Consider the following 13,390-nt stretch of genomic DNA (forward strand, 5'->3'; position numbering starts at 1 on the left):
GGTCTGAAAGTGGACCTCAGCGCTGGCCTCTGTTTGGCCAGTAACCTCTAGCAACACAGGACGCCAGTGTTGGGAGCCATGATAGAATGAGAGACACATCCAGATCTGCCTATCAGCTCTTAAAAAGCTGACAGGTGGGCAATCAGGTGGGGTTGGGTTAACTCAGCGGTGAGGCTGCTGTATTAGTTGCCACCTATCGCACTTGTGCCCTCAACTCCCCACACCTAAAACAAAAATGACAACACCGTGCTCTACATTCTTGGTCATCAGTCAAAACATCTTTTCCCCTTCACCCATCTCCCAATACTTCCATGATCAATGGAGTGCTCCACTGCAATAACAAACAATATTTTTTGACCACCCTTCCCACCCAGGCAGAAACACACGGCAAGAAGCATCAAGTGGGTGGCACGGTGGCACAGTGGTTAGCACTGCTGCCTCACGGTGCCAAAGAACCGGGTTCAATTCCCGCCTCAGGCTTCTGACTGTGTGGAGTTTGCACATTCTCCCCGTGTCTGCGTGGGTTTCCTCTGGGTGCTCCGGTTTCCTCCCACAGTCCAAAAATGTGCAGGTTAGGTGAATTGGCCACGCTAAATTGCCCGTAGTGTTAGGTGAAGAGGTAAATGTAGGGGAATGGGTATGGCTGGGTTGCTCTTCGGAGGGTTGGTGTGGACTTGTTGGGCCGAAGGGCCTGTTTCCACACTGTAAGGAATCTAATCTCACTGTGAACTCCCAGGATGTACTAATATTAAGTCGTGAGCTGTTGGTGACGCACACTGGAACTACTCTTGTCCCTCTCTCGGCTGAAGCTCTCGTGTGTTATGGAGGGAGTGCTGCACTGTCAGAGGCCCAACCTTTCGGTTGAGATGATACCCTGCTGATGATGGGATCCTGCTGTGTGCAAACTGACTGCCACATTGCAAACTTACATTTCAAAAATATGCAACTTGTGCATCCTGAGGCTGTGAGAGGTGCTATACAAATGTACATCCTGCTATATAATAGTGAAAGGACTGAGGGTTGTTCATGGAGCAGAGTTGAAGAAGCTTCACCAGAAGGTCTCTGACTGCACTGCATCCACCGAGAATTAAACCATTCCAAACCCATTGCACGGAACGTCCCTTACCTCCAAACGCAAAGGACCACATCAAACAGAAAAAAAAACCTCAGCTGTTAGGAATCTATAACAATGATAGCCTAATCACAGAAGTCGTGCTCACAAAACAATATCACACGCTCCCATTTTTCACCACAGCAAATAGTAATTTATTGTCAGTCTCAGTGAGATCCATCAACTTAACAGCGCACAGATCATGTCTGACAAGATGTAGTTAGGGCCAAGAGTCATGTTCTATAAGGTGCAGCCAAAGGACATGCTCTGTGCCTGGCTCCGTTCCTAACTGAGTGAGGCCACGTCCACTGAAGCAGCAGTGAGTGCAGAGAGGCCATGTATTAAAACGCACACTGCCAAGGTGCAGCGTCTGTGTGTGCAGTTCCTTACTCGTGACTGCGCCTGGCACGTGGCAGCTGCACATTGTCAGTAACATTACAACTTAGTTTCTTCCAGAATTTATTCCAAAGCCCCCTGTTCTAGCAGAAGAATTCGGTCGGGGGGCTTGCTGGGTGGAAAACTGAGTGGTTTGTAGAAGTTGTAGTCTTCAACGAAGTCTACACCAAAGAGGTGTCACAGCAGGGTGCTGCTGAGGCCACACCTGGAGTACTGTGTGCAGTTTTGCTCTCCTTACTTGAGAAAGGATGTACTGGCACTGGAGGGGGTGCAGTGGGGATTCACTAGGTTGATTCTGGAGTTGAGGGGGTTGGCTTATGAGGGGAGACTGAGTAGGCTGGGATTATAGTCATTGGAATTTCAAAGAATGAGGGGGGATCTTATAGAAACTGATAAAATTATGAAGGGAATAGGTAAGATAGATGTAGAGAGGTTTCCACTGGCAGGTGAAACTAGGGCAAGAGGGCATAGCCTCAAAATTAGAGGGAACAGATTTAGGACTAAATTGAGAAGGAATTTCATCACCCAGAGGGTTGTTAATCGATGGAATTCCTGGCCCAGTGAAGTAGGTTCAGGCTTCCTCAGTAAATGTTTTTAAAGCAAAGATAGATAATTTTTTGACCAGTAAAGGAATTAAGGGTTACGGTGAGAGGGAGGGTGAGTGGATCTGAGTCCATGAAAAGATCAGCCATGATCTTATTGAATGGCAGAGCAGGCTCGAAGGGGCCACATGGCCTACTCCTGCTCCTATTTCTTATGTTCTTCTAGAGCATGATTTCAGCCCATGTGTGGTGGTAATAATCAGCGACCTGTCCGACCACATTGATGAAAAGGACAAGCATCGCAGAGTGATGCAGCAATCAGGATGGCCATTCAGCCCATCTGGTCTACACTAGAAACTGCAGTGCATTTGTACCTCAGGAGATCTGAAAGTACTTTTACATCCAAGGGAGCCCCCCCCCCCCCGGAGGTGTGGCTCCTGTTCTATGCTCATCCATTGCCATTGGTGCTATAAGATTGTGGGGACTTCATATCCTCCTGCTCACACAGCCAGCGATACAACAAGGAAACTCCTATAATTACTGCAGTGAGGCTGGGAATAGTCAGGTTAACCCCTGTTATAATTAGGGCCAGCAGTGGGATGATGTCAATTTATAGGCCCCCCCTTCCAGAGAATGGGCAGGAGGTGGAACTCAACAAGGAATGGTTGAAGTGAATACTAGAGATATACCTAACAGGAATCTGGACAAACAGATGAGAGGGAAGGAAATACAGGCTTATAATGTAAGATTTAGTTGAAGAAAAATGGCAGGAGACCTAAATGGAGCATGAATGCTAGTATTGTCCAACTGGGCTGTATGGCCTCCTTTCTGTCATATTTATCGCATGAATTCCTATGCTGGCTGCGCATACAAAGCAGAACTGCCTGCAGTGAAGCAAGGAACCAAAAAGCTCCATTAGCTACTGGGGCTGTTCAATGACCTACATCAGGTTGAAATATCCCCAGGGTTGACTTAAACAATAGTGGTCAGACCTGTCTTGGTAGATTACAGTGAGGCAGCTTGAGTGAAGAGTCCGTAAACAATCTTCCATCCAGCACGGGAAATGCTTCCACACTACAGGTGGACTCTGCTGCTTTGTGTTTTTATATGTACAGATTATCACTTGATAAAGTTGGAACTAATTGCAATCAGGGTTTCTTGGGGAGGGGGAGAAGGGCTCAGGGCATTTGCACTTGACAATATATAATGTTGCCCAGCGTGAACCCCTACAAAACAGTCTACAATGAACCCTTGAAGTTTGATGTAGGACAGTATAGTAAACACAAGTTAACACTTTATTAGCCCTTTGCTTTCTGATCATTGCAACCAGCAGGGTATTATTCCAAAGGTGTGACCTTACAGGCAACCAGGGGAGGTTCCATTTGCAGATGCAGACGTGCCCCTGAGATTAAAGATTCCCACTTGATGCGTTTTCAAATGAAACCATCCCAATTGTACAAACAAGCATTACGTCATTTAAAAGCCTGGGCGTCTTTGACGGGGGAGTTGGGCGACGCTGAGAAACAAACACTGAAGATTATTTATTCTCTCTCTTCCTCATGCACGACACCAACTGAAGCTGAAACCCGCGGCGGGCGGGTTTGCTCTCCAATAACATCTCGAGAGAGAAAAAAAGGAGAGTCATCCAATCCGATCTAAGGCAATCCTTAACAGGTATGCACTTCAGATTTCAATTTCTAAATCAATGCCATCCTTCCCACCACCCCAAAAGAAAAAGAACCACACACAGTATGGAAAATAAAACAGGATTGACTATTCTGAGTTGAGATTGTAATGGGTGTTTAGCACCATCTTCAAACACAACACGATCATGAGAAGTATTGCAGCTGGAGGTCTCATTTCCAGCCTGTGGATGGGGATCACATACCTGGGAACTCCACCTCATCATCTCCAAACATAGTCTCTCCAATGTGCTCAGTGGAACGTTCCCCTCCGTCTCCCCAAACACTGTGTGGGTCAGCCAAGCCGGGCTCTGCTCTCTGGAGGGTCACTGGGTGAGAGGGGGCGATGGCTGGGTTTCACAAGCTCTTACCCCAGCCTGCCTTCTTTACATTCTCCACTCCGGGTGCAAAAGTCTCTATCCCAGCAGTGAATACACCATTGCATATAAAACTGTTATGAGAGACAGATAAGCAAACGCCAATCCTTCTTTTAAAAAAAAAGAAATGCAAAAAAAAAGCTCTTTAAAAAGGGAAGCAAAATCCAGCGCTGGAGTTTGCCAACTGGAGGGAGAGTGGTGTTAAAAATAAAGCCCAGTCTTTAAATGGGAACAATTATACAAATCATTCCACCAAAAAGAATAAACACCAATCCGGAGAGGCTGCAGAAAATTAACTTCATTCGAGCACAGTCTCCAAAGGAACGATGGTCTCCCGTTTGGAAAGCGAGTGAAGATTGTCTGGCGGGGAACTGTGTCCCTGGTGTCTCTCTCTCTCCCTCAGGTTTGGTCTTGAAGATCAGGTAAACCTAGTGTTGAACGCTGTCGTTGTGAATCCAACAATATCCACATTCCCAAAGCTCTACAGCCTTCGCATTCCGATTAAAAACACACCGGATTGCATCTCCTTCTTCCTCCTACTCCTCAAAGCATTAAATAATCTCTCCTCTCCTCCAATCTCCCCCAAACACTGTCATACGTGCATCGTCAGCGTCACTCAGTATCACCGCCCCCTCTATCGGAGCAGGGGGTGACTGGTAGCGCTTGTGTTCATCACCAGCAGCCCTCAATCTCACCCTGTGTTTCTATAGTCAAAACATTCAACTCGATAACATTCTCCTAGTTGTCTTGCCACTGATGGTATTAATAGATGCCACTGCCCCTGACCCTCTCACATCAATTAGAATGAGACATTAATGCATTTAGATCAAGGTCATTGCACATGGCACTAAGAATGCCTCATATTGAGTTCTGATTTCAGATTTTTTTTGAATTAACTTGTTCAGACATGATATGAAGAGTCAGTAACTAGGAGGGACCAAGGCAGGAGCTTTAGAGAGTTGACAAATGCTTTCTCCCTCCCCCAGAGGGTGATGGGGATTCCAAATGCACTCCCTGAGAGGCTAAGTGAGCTGGGAAACCATTCAAAAATATTTAGATGAGCACTTGAAATGTCATGACGTTCAAAGCCAAATGCTGGAAAGTGGGATTAGTGTTGATTTAACACAGTTTTGATGTGGCCTCCTCTGTATTGCTTGGTAAGTCTAGTCCATTTCTATGTCGGGTGACCGAATCGACACGGACATCTACTATAAACCGACCGACTCCCACAGCTACCTAGACTACACCTCCTCCCACCCTGCCCCCTGGTAAAAACGCCATCCCATATTCCCAATTCCTTCGTCTCCGCCGCATCTGCTCCCAGGAGGACCAGTTCCAAAACCGTACAACCCAGATGGCCTCCTTCTTCAAGGACCGCAATTTCCCACCAGACGTAGTCGACGATGCCCTCCACCGCATCTCTTCCACTTCCCGCTCCTCCGCCCTTGAGCCCCGCCCCTCCAATTGCCACCAGGACAGAACCCCACTGGTCCTCACCTACCACCCCACCAACCTCCATGTACAACGTACCATCCACCATCATTTCCGCCACCTCCAAACGGACCCCACCACCAGTGATATATTTCCCTCCCCTCCCCTATCAGTGTTCCGAAAAGACCACTCCCTCCGTGACTCCCTCGTCAGGTCCACACCCCCCACCAACCCAACCTCCACTCCCGGCACCTTCCCCTGCAACCACAAGAAATGCAAGACCTGCACCCACAGCTCCCCCCTTACTTCCCTCCAAGGCCCCAAGGGATCCTTCCATATCCACCACAAATTCATCTGCACCTCCACACACATCATCTATTGCATCCGCTGCACCCGATGTGGCCTCCTCTATATTGGGGAGACAGGCCGCCTACTTGCGGAATGTTTCAGAGAACACCTCTGGGACACCCAGACCAACCAACCCAACCACCCCGTGGCTCAACACTTCAACTCCCCCTCCCACTCCACCAAGGACATGCAGGTCCTTGGACTCCTCCATCGCCAGACCATAGCAACATGATGGTTGGAGGAAGGGCGCCTCATCTTCTGCCTAGGAACCCTCCAACCACAAGGGATGAACTCAGATTTCTCCAGTTTCCTCATTTCCCCTCCCCCCACCTTGTCTCAGTCAAATCCCTCGAACTCAGCACCGCCTTCCTAACCTGCAATCATCTTCCTGACCTCTCCGCCCCCACCCCACTCCGGCCTATCACCCTCACCTTGACCTCCCTCCACCTATCGCATTTCCAAAGCCCCTCCCCCAAGTCCCTCCTTCCTACCTTTTATCTTAGCCTGCTTGGCACACTTTCCTCATTCCTGAAGAAGGGCTTATGCCCGAAATGTCGATTCTCCTCTTCCTTGGATGCTGCCTGACCTGCTGCGCTTTTCCAGCAACACATTTTCAGCTCTGATCTCCAGCATCTGCAGTCCTCACTTTCTCCTTGGTAAGTCTAGGAGCAGGCAGGACTTGAGTACAGAGCTTCTAGCCCGGAGTTAGGGACACTACCTTCACACCAAGTGTGTGTTTTTGTGTACATATGGGAACACAGGAAATAGCAGCAGCAGCAGGCCATTCAGCCCATCAATTCTGAGGAACTGCTGCTGACTGCACCTCCATGACATTTCCACCCCCCCACCATTTTTTTAATGTCATGAGTCTCCAGAAATAATATTGATCTCTGTCTTGCATTTGCTTCCTGGCTGAATCTCTGGGGCAGAGAATTCCCAAGATTCACCCACTGTCTTCTTCTCTCAGTCTTAACATGAACGTTTGGGTAGTTCATTCTCTCGTCTGAGTGTTCAACCTTTGCTGCCAGCCCTGTCACTCAGGAACTGGGGCCCTGATGCCAGTCACTGTTTACTGTGTACAGGCAGGTAGTGAGTGACACGAGCCATTGAACGTCAGATTGGAGGAATGTGATACTGGCTCCTGTTTTCTACTGCAGTCTTGTCCATCCTGTGCGGCATAGCTAGGAACCGCATGGGACAGGCTGCAAATCCAGCTGTGGGTGATTTGCATTTCTAGATGTGTGTTAGACACTGAACAGGCATCTGATCCCAGGATTGATATGACTATGTGAACTTCAACTATGAGTGTGTGCTTAGCGACAAACTAAGCAACAGCAGAGCATGTGATTCCCTTTGAACACTTTAAATGGATGATTTCCCAACAAATGGCAGCATATGCTTGGTGGCTATACATTCCTGTGGTGTATTTGCATGTGCAATGTGTAAGGTGTTCGCTGCACATCTGGTTAAACCAGTGCCTCATAGCCACAGCTGCAGGGGACCCACAATTCCTAGCAGACAAGACTGTTCTGGATGAGGTTTACATGGGAATGGTTTTGATGATCCCTCACTGTGGTAGTCATCAGAACTTTGGATCAAGGAGACATTGATGGTGAAAGCTAACCTCAACTCCAAAGCACAAGTGCAGCCTGAGGAATAGTGTCTGGGATCTCAAGCCCAGCACCAAGCATGTGGTCTACAGAACAGCTGTGGGTCTCCAATCTCCTGTGTGCATCAGAATCATGGACCATGTCCAACAGACACCTCAACTCCCTGGAGAGTTATCACCAGAACTGCTTTTGCAAAAACCTGCAAATCCACTGGCAGGATAGGCTCCTCTCCCAGACCAGTATCCCCAATATTGAAGGACTGATCTTTCCTGACCGACCATCATGGGCAGGCCACAGATTCCCTAAACAAATGCTCTACTCTGAGTCATAGAGGTGGACAGCACGGAAACAGACCCTTCGGTCCAATTTGTCTGTGCCAGCCAGATATCCTAACTCAATCTAGTCCTATTTGCCAGCACCCGGCCCAGATCCCTCTAAGGAGAAAGTGAGGACAGCATATAGGGGAGATCAGAGTTGAGAGTGTGGTGCTGATAAAGCACAGCAGGTCAGGCAGCATCCGAGGAACTGGAGAACCAACGTTTCGGGTAAGAGCCCTTCCTGATGCTCTTGTCTGAAACGTCGATTCTCCAGCTCCTCGGATGCTGCATGACCTGGTGTGCTTTTCTAGCACCACACTCTCGACCCATATCCTTCTCAACTCTTCCCATTCACACACCCATCTAGATGCCTTTTCCGCTATGGTAAACAGAGGAAACACTCTAAGGACACCATGAAAGCCTCCTTATGTAATCACAACAGTCCCAACAACACATGGAACCATACAGTGCAGAAGAGGCCCTTCAGCCCATTGAGTCTGCACTGACACGTGAGAAACACCTAACCTTCAACCTCATCCCTTTCACTAGCACTTGATCCATAGCCTTGAGTGTTGTGACGTCCCAAGTGCTCATCCAGATCCTTTTTAAATGATGTGAAGCAACTTGCCTCTATCACTCTCCCAGGCAGCATGTTCCAGACCATCACCACCCTCTGGGTACAAAAGCTTTTTCTCAAATTCCCCCATAAACCACCTGCCCTTCACGTCGAACCTGTGACCCTTTGTAACTGGCTCTTCAACAAAGCTGCTCCTTATCCGCTCTGTCTGTGCCCCTCATAATCTTGTAATTCTCAATCAGATCACCTCTCAGTCTTCTCTGCTCCAGTGAAAACAACCCAAGCCTGTCCAAGCTTTCCTCAGCGCTAACATTTTCCGTCCTAGTGAATCTCCCTTCCAGTGTGGTGACCAGAACGGCACACAGTATTCCAGCTAGGGCCTCACCAAACTCCTGTACAACTCTCCAACATGGCTTCCCTGCTTTTGGAATCTCAGCTTCAATTGGCACAAGGGAATTGCACAAACCAGAGAAGACTCCAACCACTTGTAGTGTCACCGAGTGGAGCGCACGGAGGCCGAGAAATAGGAGGAGTTTGCAGAATCCAGGTGGTCTCCCCCCCCATCCACCTTCTCAAGCTCCACCTGCCTGACCTGTGGCAATGTCAGACTGTCAGCCACCGCTCCCACCCCCACCCCCACCCACCCCGCTTGGGAGGTCTGTCACACTTGACCCCGAGGCACTGCTGCAGAAGAACCCCGACTGCAAGCAGTCAGTCGGAACTCCGAACTGGAAAACTCAGCTCCTGGTACAGCGGGATGGCTTTGCAGTCTCTTGGTTTCAAATCAGCAGGTCTGGGACTGAGTGAAGGGAATGCCATGAGGGAGCAAGCTTTGCTTCTTGATTAGCACATCAGTGACTAATAGGTCACTGTGTTTGCGACGTTGTGGTGTACAGTTCACCAGGTAGTCTCAGTTACTGCACCACAGACAGTTTTCTTTGCATGTTGCAGCCCAGCCCTAAGGATAGCAATGGCAAAGGCATCACTGTGCTTTCCAATGACCTGGCTGACCAGGAATCGCTCTCACCTTTACCCTGCATTGAGGGGGGGGGGGATTTACAGCTAATATTCAAACTATCGGGTTGCGTTAGTAGCACCCCTTCCAAGGCTTCTGAATATGGAACTTGTGTTTTAAAGTTAGGGTCACTACCCACTGCACCACATGATCTCTGACTACATTACAACAGTGATACACTTTGTGGGCCATATACCACTTTTGGATATCCTGGTATTGTGATAGGTGCTATATGAATGCAAACCTTTCTTTTTCTGGGTATAGGGAGCAGAGCTGCAAACTCAAAGGTATTACAGAACAGACTGAATAGGGAACTGGAGAGCAGCAAACCTTTAGCAAACACAGACTGATAAAATCATGCTGGTTAGTCTCCTCTGAACCTTTTATCATACCTTAACACCTTCCCACATTGTACACAACACTCCAGCTGCAGCCTGACCAAGAGATTTGTAAACAATTTATGGGAAAATGCCAGAGTGTTGGATTGCAGTGAGTTCCTTGTTTAAAGAGCTAGTACGGGCACAGCCCACTGAATGGCCTCCGCCTGTGCAGTAGGATTCCAGTTTTTTAAAAATTCATTTGTGCGGTGTGGGTGTCACTGGCTGGGCCCAGCATTTATTACCTGTCCCCAGTTGCCCCTTGAGAAGGTGGGGGGGTGAGCTGCCTTCTTGAACCACTGCAGTCCACCTGCTCTGTTTTGACCCAAAATGCCCTTAGGGAGGGAATTCCAGGACTTTGACCTAGCGACAATGAAAGAACAGGGATATATTTCCAAGTCAGGATGGTGAACGGGTTGGAGGGGAACTTGAATGTGGTACTGTCCCCATATATTTACTGCCCTTCTAGAAGTGTTCATGGGTTTGGAAGGTGCTGTCTGAGGATCTTTGGTGAATTTCTGCACTGCACCTTGTAGATGGTACACACTGCTGCTACTGAGTGTCAGTGGTGGAGGGAGTAGATGTTTGTGGCTAGTGTCAATTAAGTGGGCTGCTTTGTCCTGGATAGTGTCAAGCTTCTTGAGTGTTGCTGGAGTTGTACCCATCCAGGCAAATGGGGAGTATTCCAACACACTCCTGACTTGTGCCTTGTAGATGATGGACAGGCTTTAGGGAGTCAGGAGGTCGGTTACTCACCGCAGTATTCCGAGGTTCTGACCTGTTCTTGTGGCCACAGTGTTTATGTAGTGATTCGATGGCTGCAGGATTTCGTAAAACTAGTTATTGCAGTCACTGTTTGTAATCTAGATAAACACACCATTCTTGAGAAAATTTGTAGCTCAGGTTGAGATTCTGGATGTAGGCTTGCTCACTGAGCTGGAAGGTTTGTTCTCAGACATTTCGTCACCATACTAGGTAACATCATCATTGAGCCTCTGGTGAAGCGCTGGTGTTCTGTCCCACTTTCTATTTATGTGTCTTGATCTCTTAAGGTGGGTAGTATCTTTTCTGGTTCTTTTTCTCAGAGGTTGGTAAATGGGGTCAAAATCAATGTGTTTATTGATGGAGTTCCGGTTTGGATGCCGAGCCTCCAGGAATTCCCATGCATGTCTCTGTATTGCCTGTCCTAGGATGGATGTGTTGTCCCAGTCAAAGTGGTGCCCTTCTTCGTCTGTGTGTAAGGGTAGTAGTGATAGCTGGTCATGTCTTTTGGTGGCTAGTTGGTGTTTGTGTTTCGTGGTGGCTAGTTTCCTGCCTGTCTGTCCAATGTGGCGTTGTTATAGGTCTTGCAGGGTATTTTGTAAATGACTTTCATTTTGCTGGTTGTTTCTATTGAATCCTTTAGGTTCACCAGTAACTGTTTCAGTGTGTTGGTAGGTTTGTGGGCTACCATGATGCCAAGGGGTCAGAGTAGTCTGGTAGTCATCTCGGAAATGTCTTTGATATATGGTAGTGGGCTAGAGTTCCTGGGTGTGTTGTGTCTACTTGTTTGGGTTTGTTGCTTAGAAATCGGCGGGTTGTGTTTATTGGGTATCCGTTGTTCTTAAAAAGCTGTATAGGTATTTTTCTTCTGACGTTCATAGTTCCTGGGTGCTGTAGTGTGTTGTGGCACATTTAAGTAATGCCCTGATGCAGCTCCATTTGTGGGTGTTGGGATGATTGCTCCTGTAGTTGAGTATCTGGTCTGTGTGTGTTGCTTTCCTGTAGATGCTGGTCTGCAGTTCTCCATTAACTGTTTGTTCCACTGTGACATCGAGGAAGGGGAGTCTGTTGCCATTCTCCTCCTCTTTTGTGAAATTTATGCCAGTAAGGATATTGTTGATGACGTTATAGGTTTCCTCTAATTTGTTCCGTTTTGTGATGACAAAGGTGTCATCCATGTAGCGGACCCAAAGTTTGGGTTGAATAGTTGGAGGGTTGCTTGTTCCACTCTCTGTATTACTGCTTCTGCTAAGAACCCTGATATACGTGGTCCCATGGGAGTCCCGTTAATTAGTTTGTAGGTCTTGTCTTTGAAGGTGAAGTGGGTAGTGAGGCACAGGCCTAGTAGCTTGAGGATGTTGTCCTTCCTGATGAAGTTGGTGCTGTCTGGTGTTTATGTCCTTGGTTTGTCTAGTAGTATGGTCAGTGTTTCTTTGGCCAGACTGATGTTAATTGATGCGAATAGGGCCGTTACATCAAAGGAAACCATTAATTCACCCTCTTCTATCCCAACTATCCAACCCAAACTTTGGGTCCACTCTGTGGATGACATCTTTGTCATCACAAAATAGAACAAATTAGAGAACACCTACACCATCAACAGTATTCTGACAGGCATAAAATTCACAAAAGAGAAGAACAACAGACTCCCCTTCCTCAATGTCACGGTGGGGCAAACAGTTCATGGAGAACGGCAGACCAATATCTACAGGAAAGCAACACACAGGCCAGATATTCAACTACAGGAGCATTCATCCCAACACCCACAAACAGAGCTGCATCAGCACATTATTTAAACAGGCCACAACAAACTGCAGCACCCAGGAACTACGAGCAGCAGAAGAAAAATACCTACACAGTGTATTCAAGAACAATGGGTACCCGATAAACACAGTCCACTAATTCTTAAACAACCAACCCACAACACAAGTAGACACAACACACCCAAAGACTCTAGCCACACTTCCATACAAAGACATCTTGGAGATGACTACCAGCCTACTCCAATCCCTTGGCATCATGGTAGCCCTACAAACTCACTGAAACAGCTACAGGTGAACCTAAAGGACCCCATACCAACAAACAGCAAAATGAATGTCATTTACAAAATACCCTGTAAGGACTGTAACAAACACTACATTGGACAGAGAAGCAGAAAACTTGCCACCAGGATACACAAACACCAACTAGCCACCAAATTCCATGACCCACTATCACTAGTATCCTTACACACAGACGAAGAAGGACACCACTTTGACTGGGACAACACATCCATCATAGGACAGATTAAACAGACACACGCATGGGAATTCCGAGAGGCCTAGCATTCAAACCGGAACTCCATCAGTGAACACATCGATTTTAACCCTATTTACCAACCTCTGAGAAAAAGAACTGGAAATGATATCACTCACTTTAACAGACCAAGACACATAAATAGAAGGCGGGACATAACACCAGCGCTTCACTGAAGATGTTATGTAGTATGGTGATGAAACGTCTGAAAATGAACCTTCCAGCTCAGTGAGCAGACTTACATCCATAAACACACCAGTCCCAGTTTATGCACAGCAAGATCCAATAGAGAGCAAGCAGATTATCTTTCAAATGGCTTATCTCATGGTCATGTTGAATGAAGGATAAATACTGGCCAGGACACCTGTGATGGCTCCCTTGTCCTTCTTCAAAATTATACCATTGGACCTTTAGTACCACTGGAGAAGGTGCCCTGGTTAACAACTCAAGAGAAAGACAGCAACTGTAAGAGTTCAGCGTTCCTTCAAGCTCTATGCTGGGAGAGCCAGCCTATATGCTGTGCTTTAAGTCTTTGTTCACACTGCTTGAA

General features: G+C 47.5%; 1 protein-coding gene across 1 annotated transcript in view; it reads right to left on the minus strand.

The window, feature by feature from the left end:
- LOC122564935 (ral guanine nucleotide dissociation stimulator-like) overlaps positions 1-4,631 on the minus strand; it is a 185,706-nt gene extending 181,075 nt beyond the window's left edge. Inside the window, exon 1 of the mRNA XM_043720431.2 lies at positions 3,938-4,631. Within this exon, the coding sequence (XP_043576366.1) occupies positions 3,938-3,958 (21 nt within the window). The 5' untranslated portion in view covers positions 3,959-4,631. The remainder of the gene's footprint in view (positions 1-3,937) is intronic.
- Between the last annotated feature and the right edge of the window lie 8,759 nt (positions 4,632-13,390).

The sequence above is a fragment of the Chiloscyllium plagiosum genome, unplaced genomic scaffold (assembly GCF_037043375.1).
Source record: "Chiloscyllium plagiosum isolate Xiang-an unplaced genomic scaffold, Cpla_swu_hap1 HiC_scaffold_21, whole genome shotgun sequence".
Lineage (NCBI taxonomy): Eukaryota > Metazoa > Chordata > Chondrichthyes > Orectolobiformes > Hemiscylliidae > Chiloscyllium > Chiloscyllium plagiosum.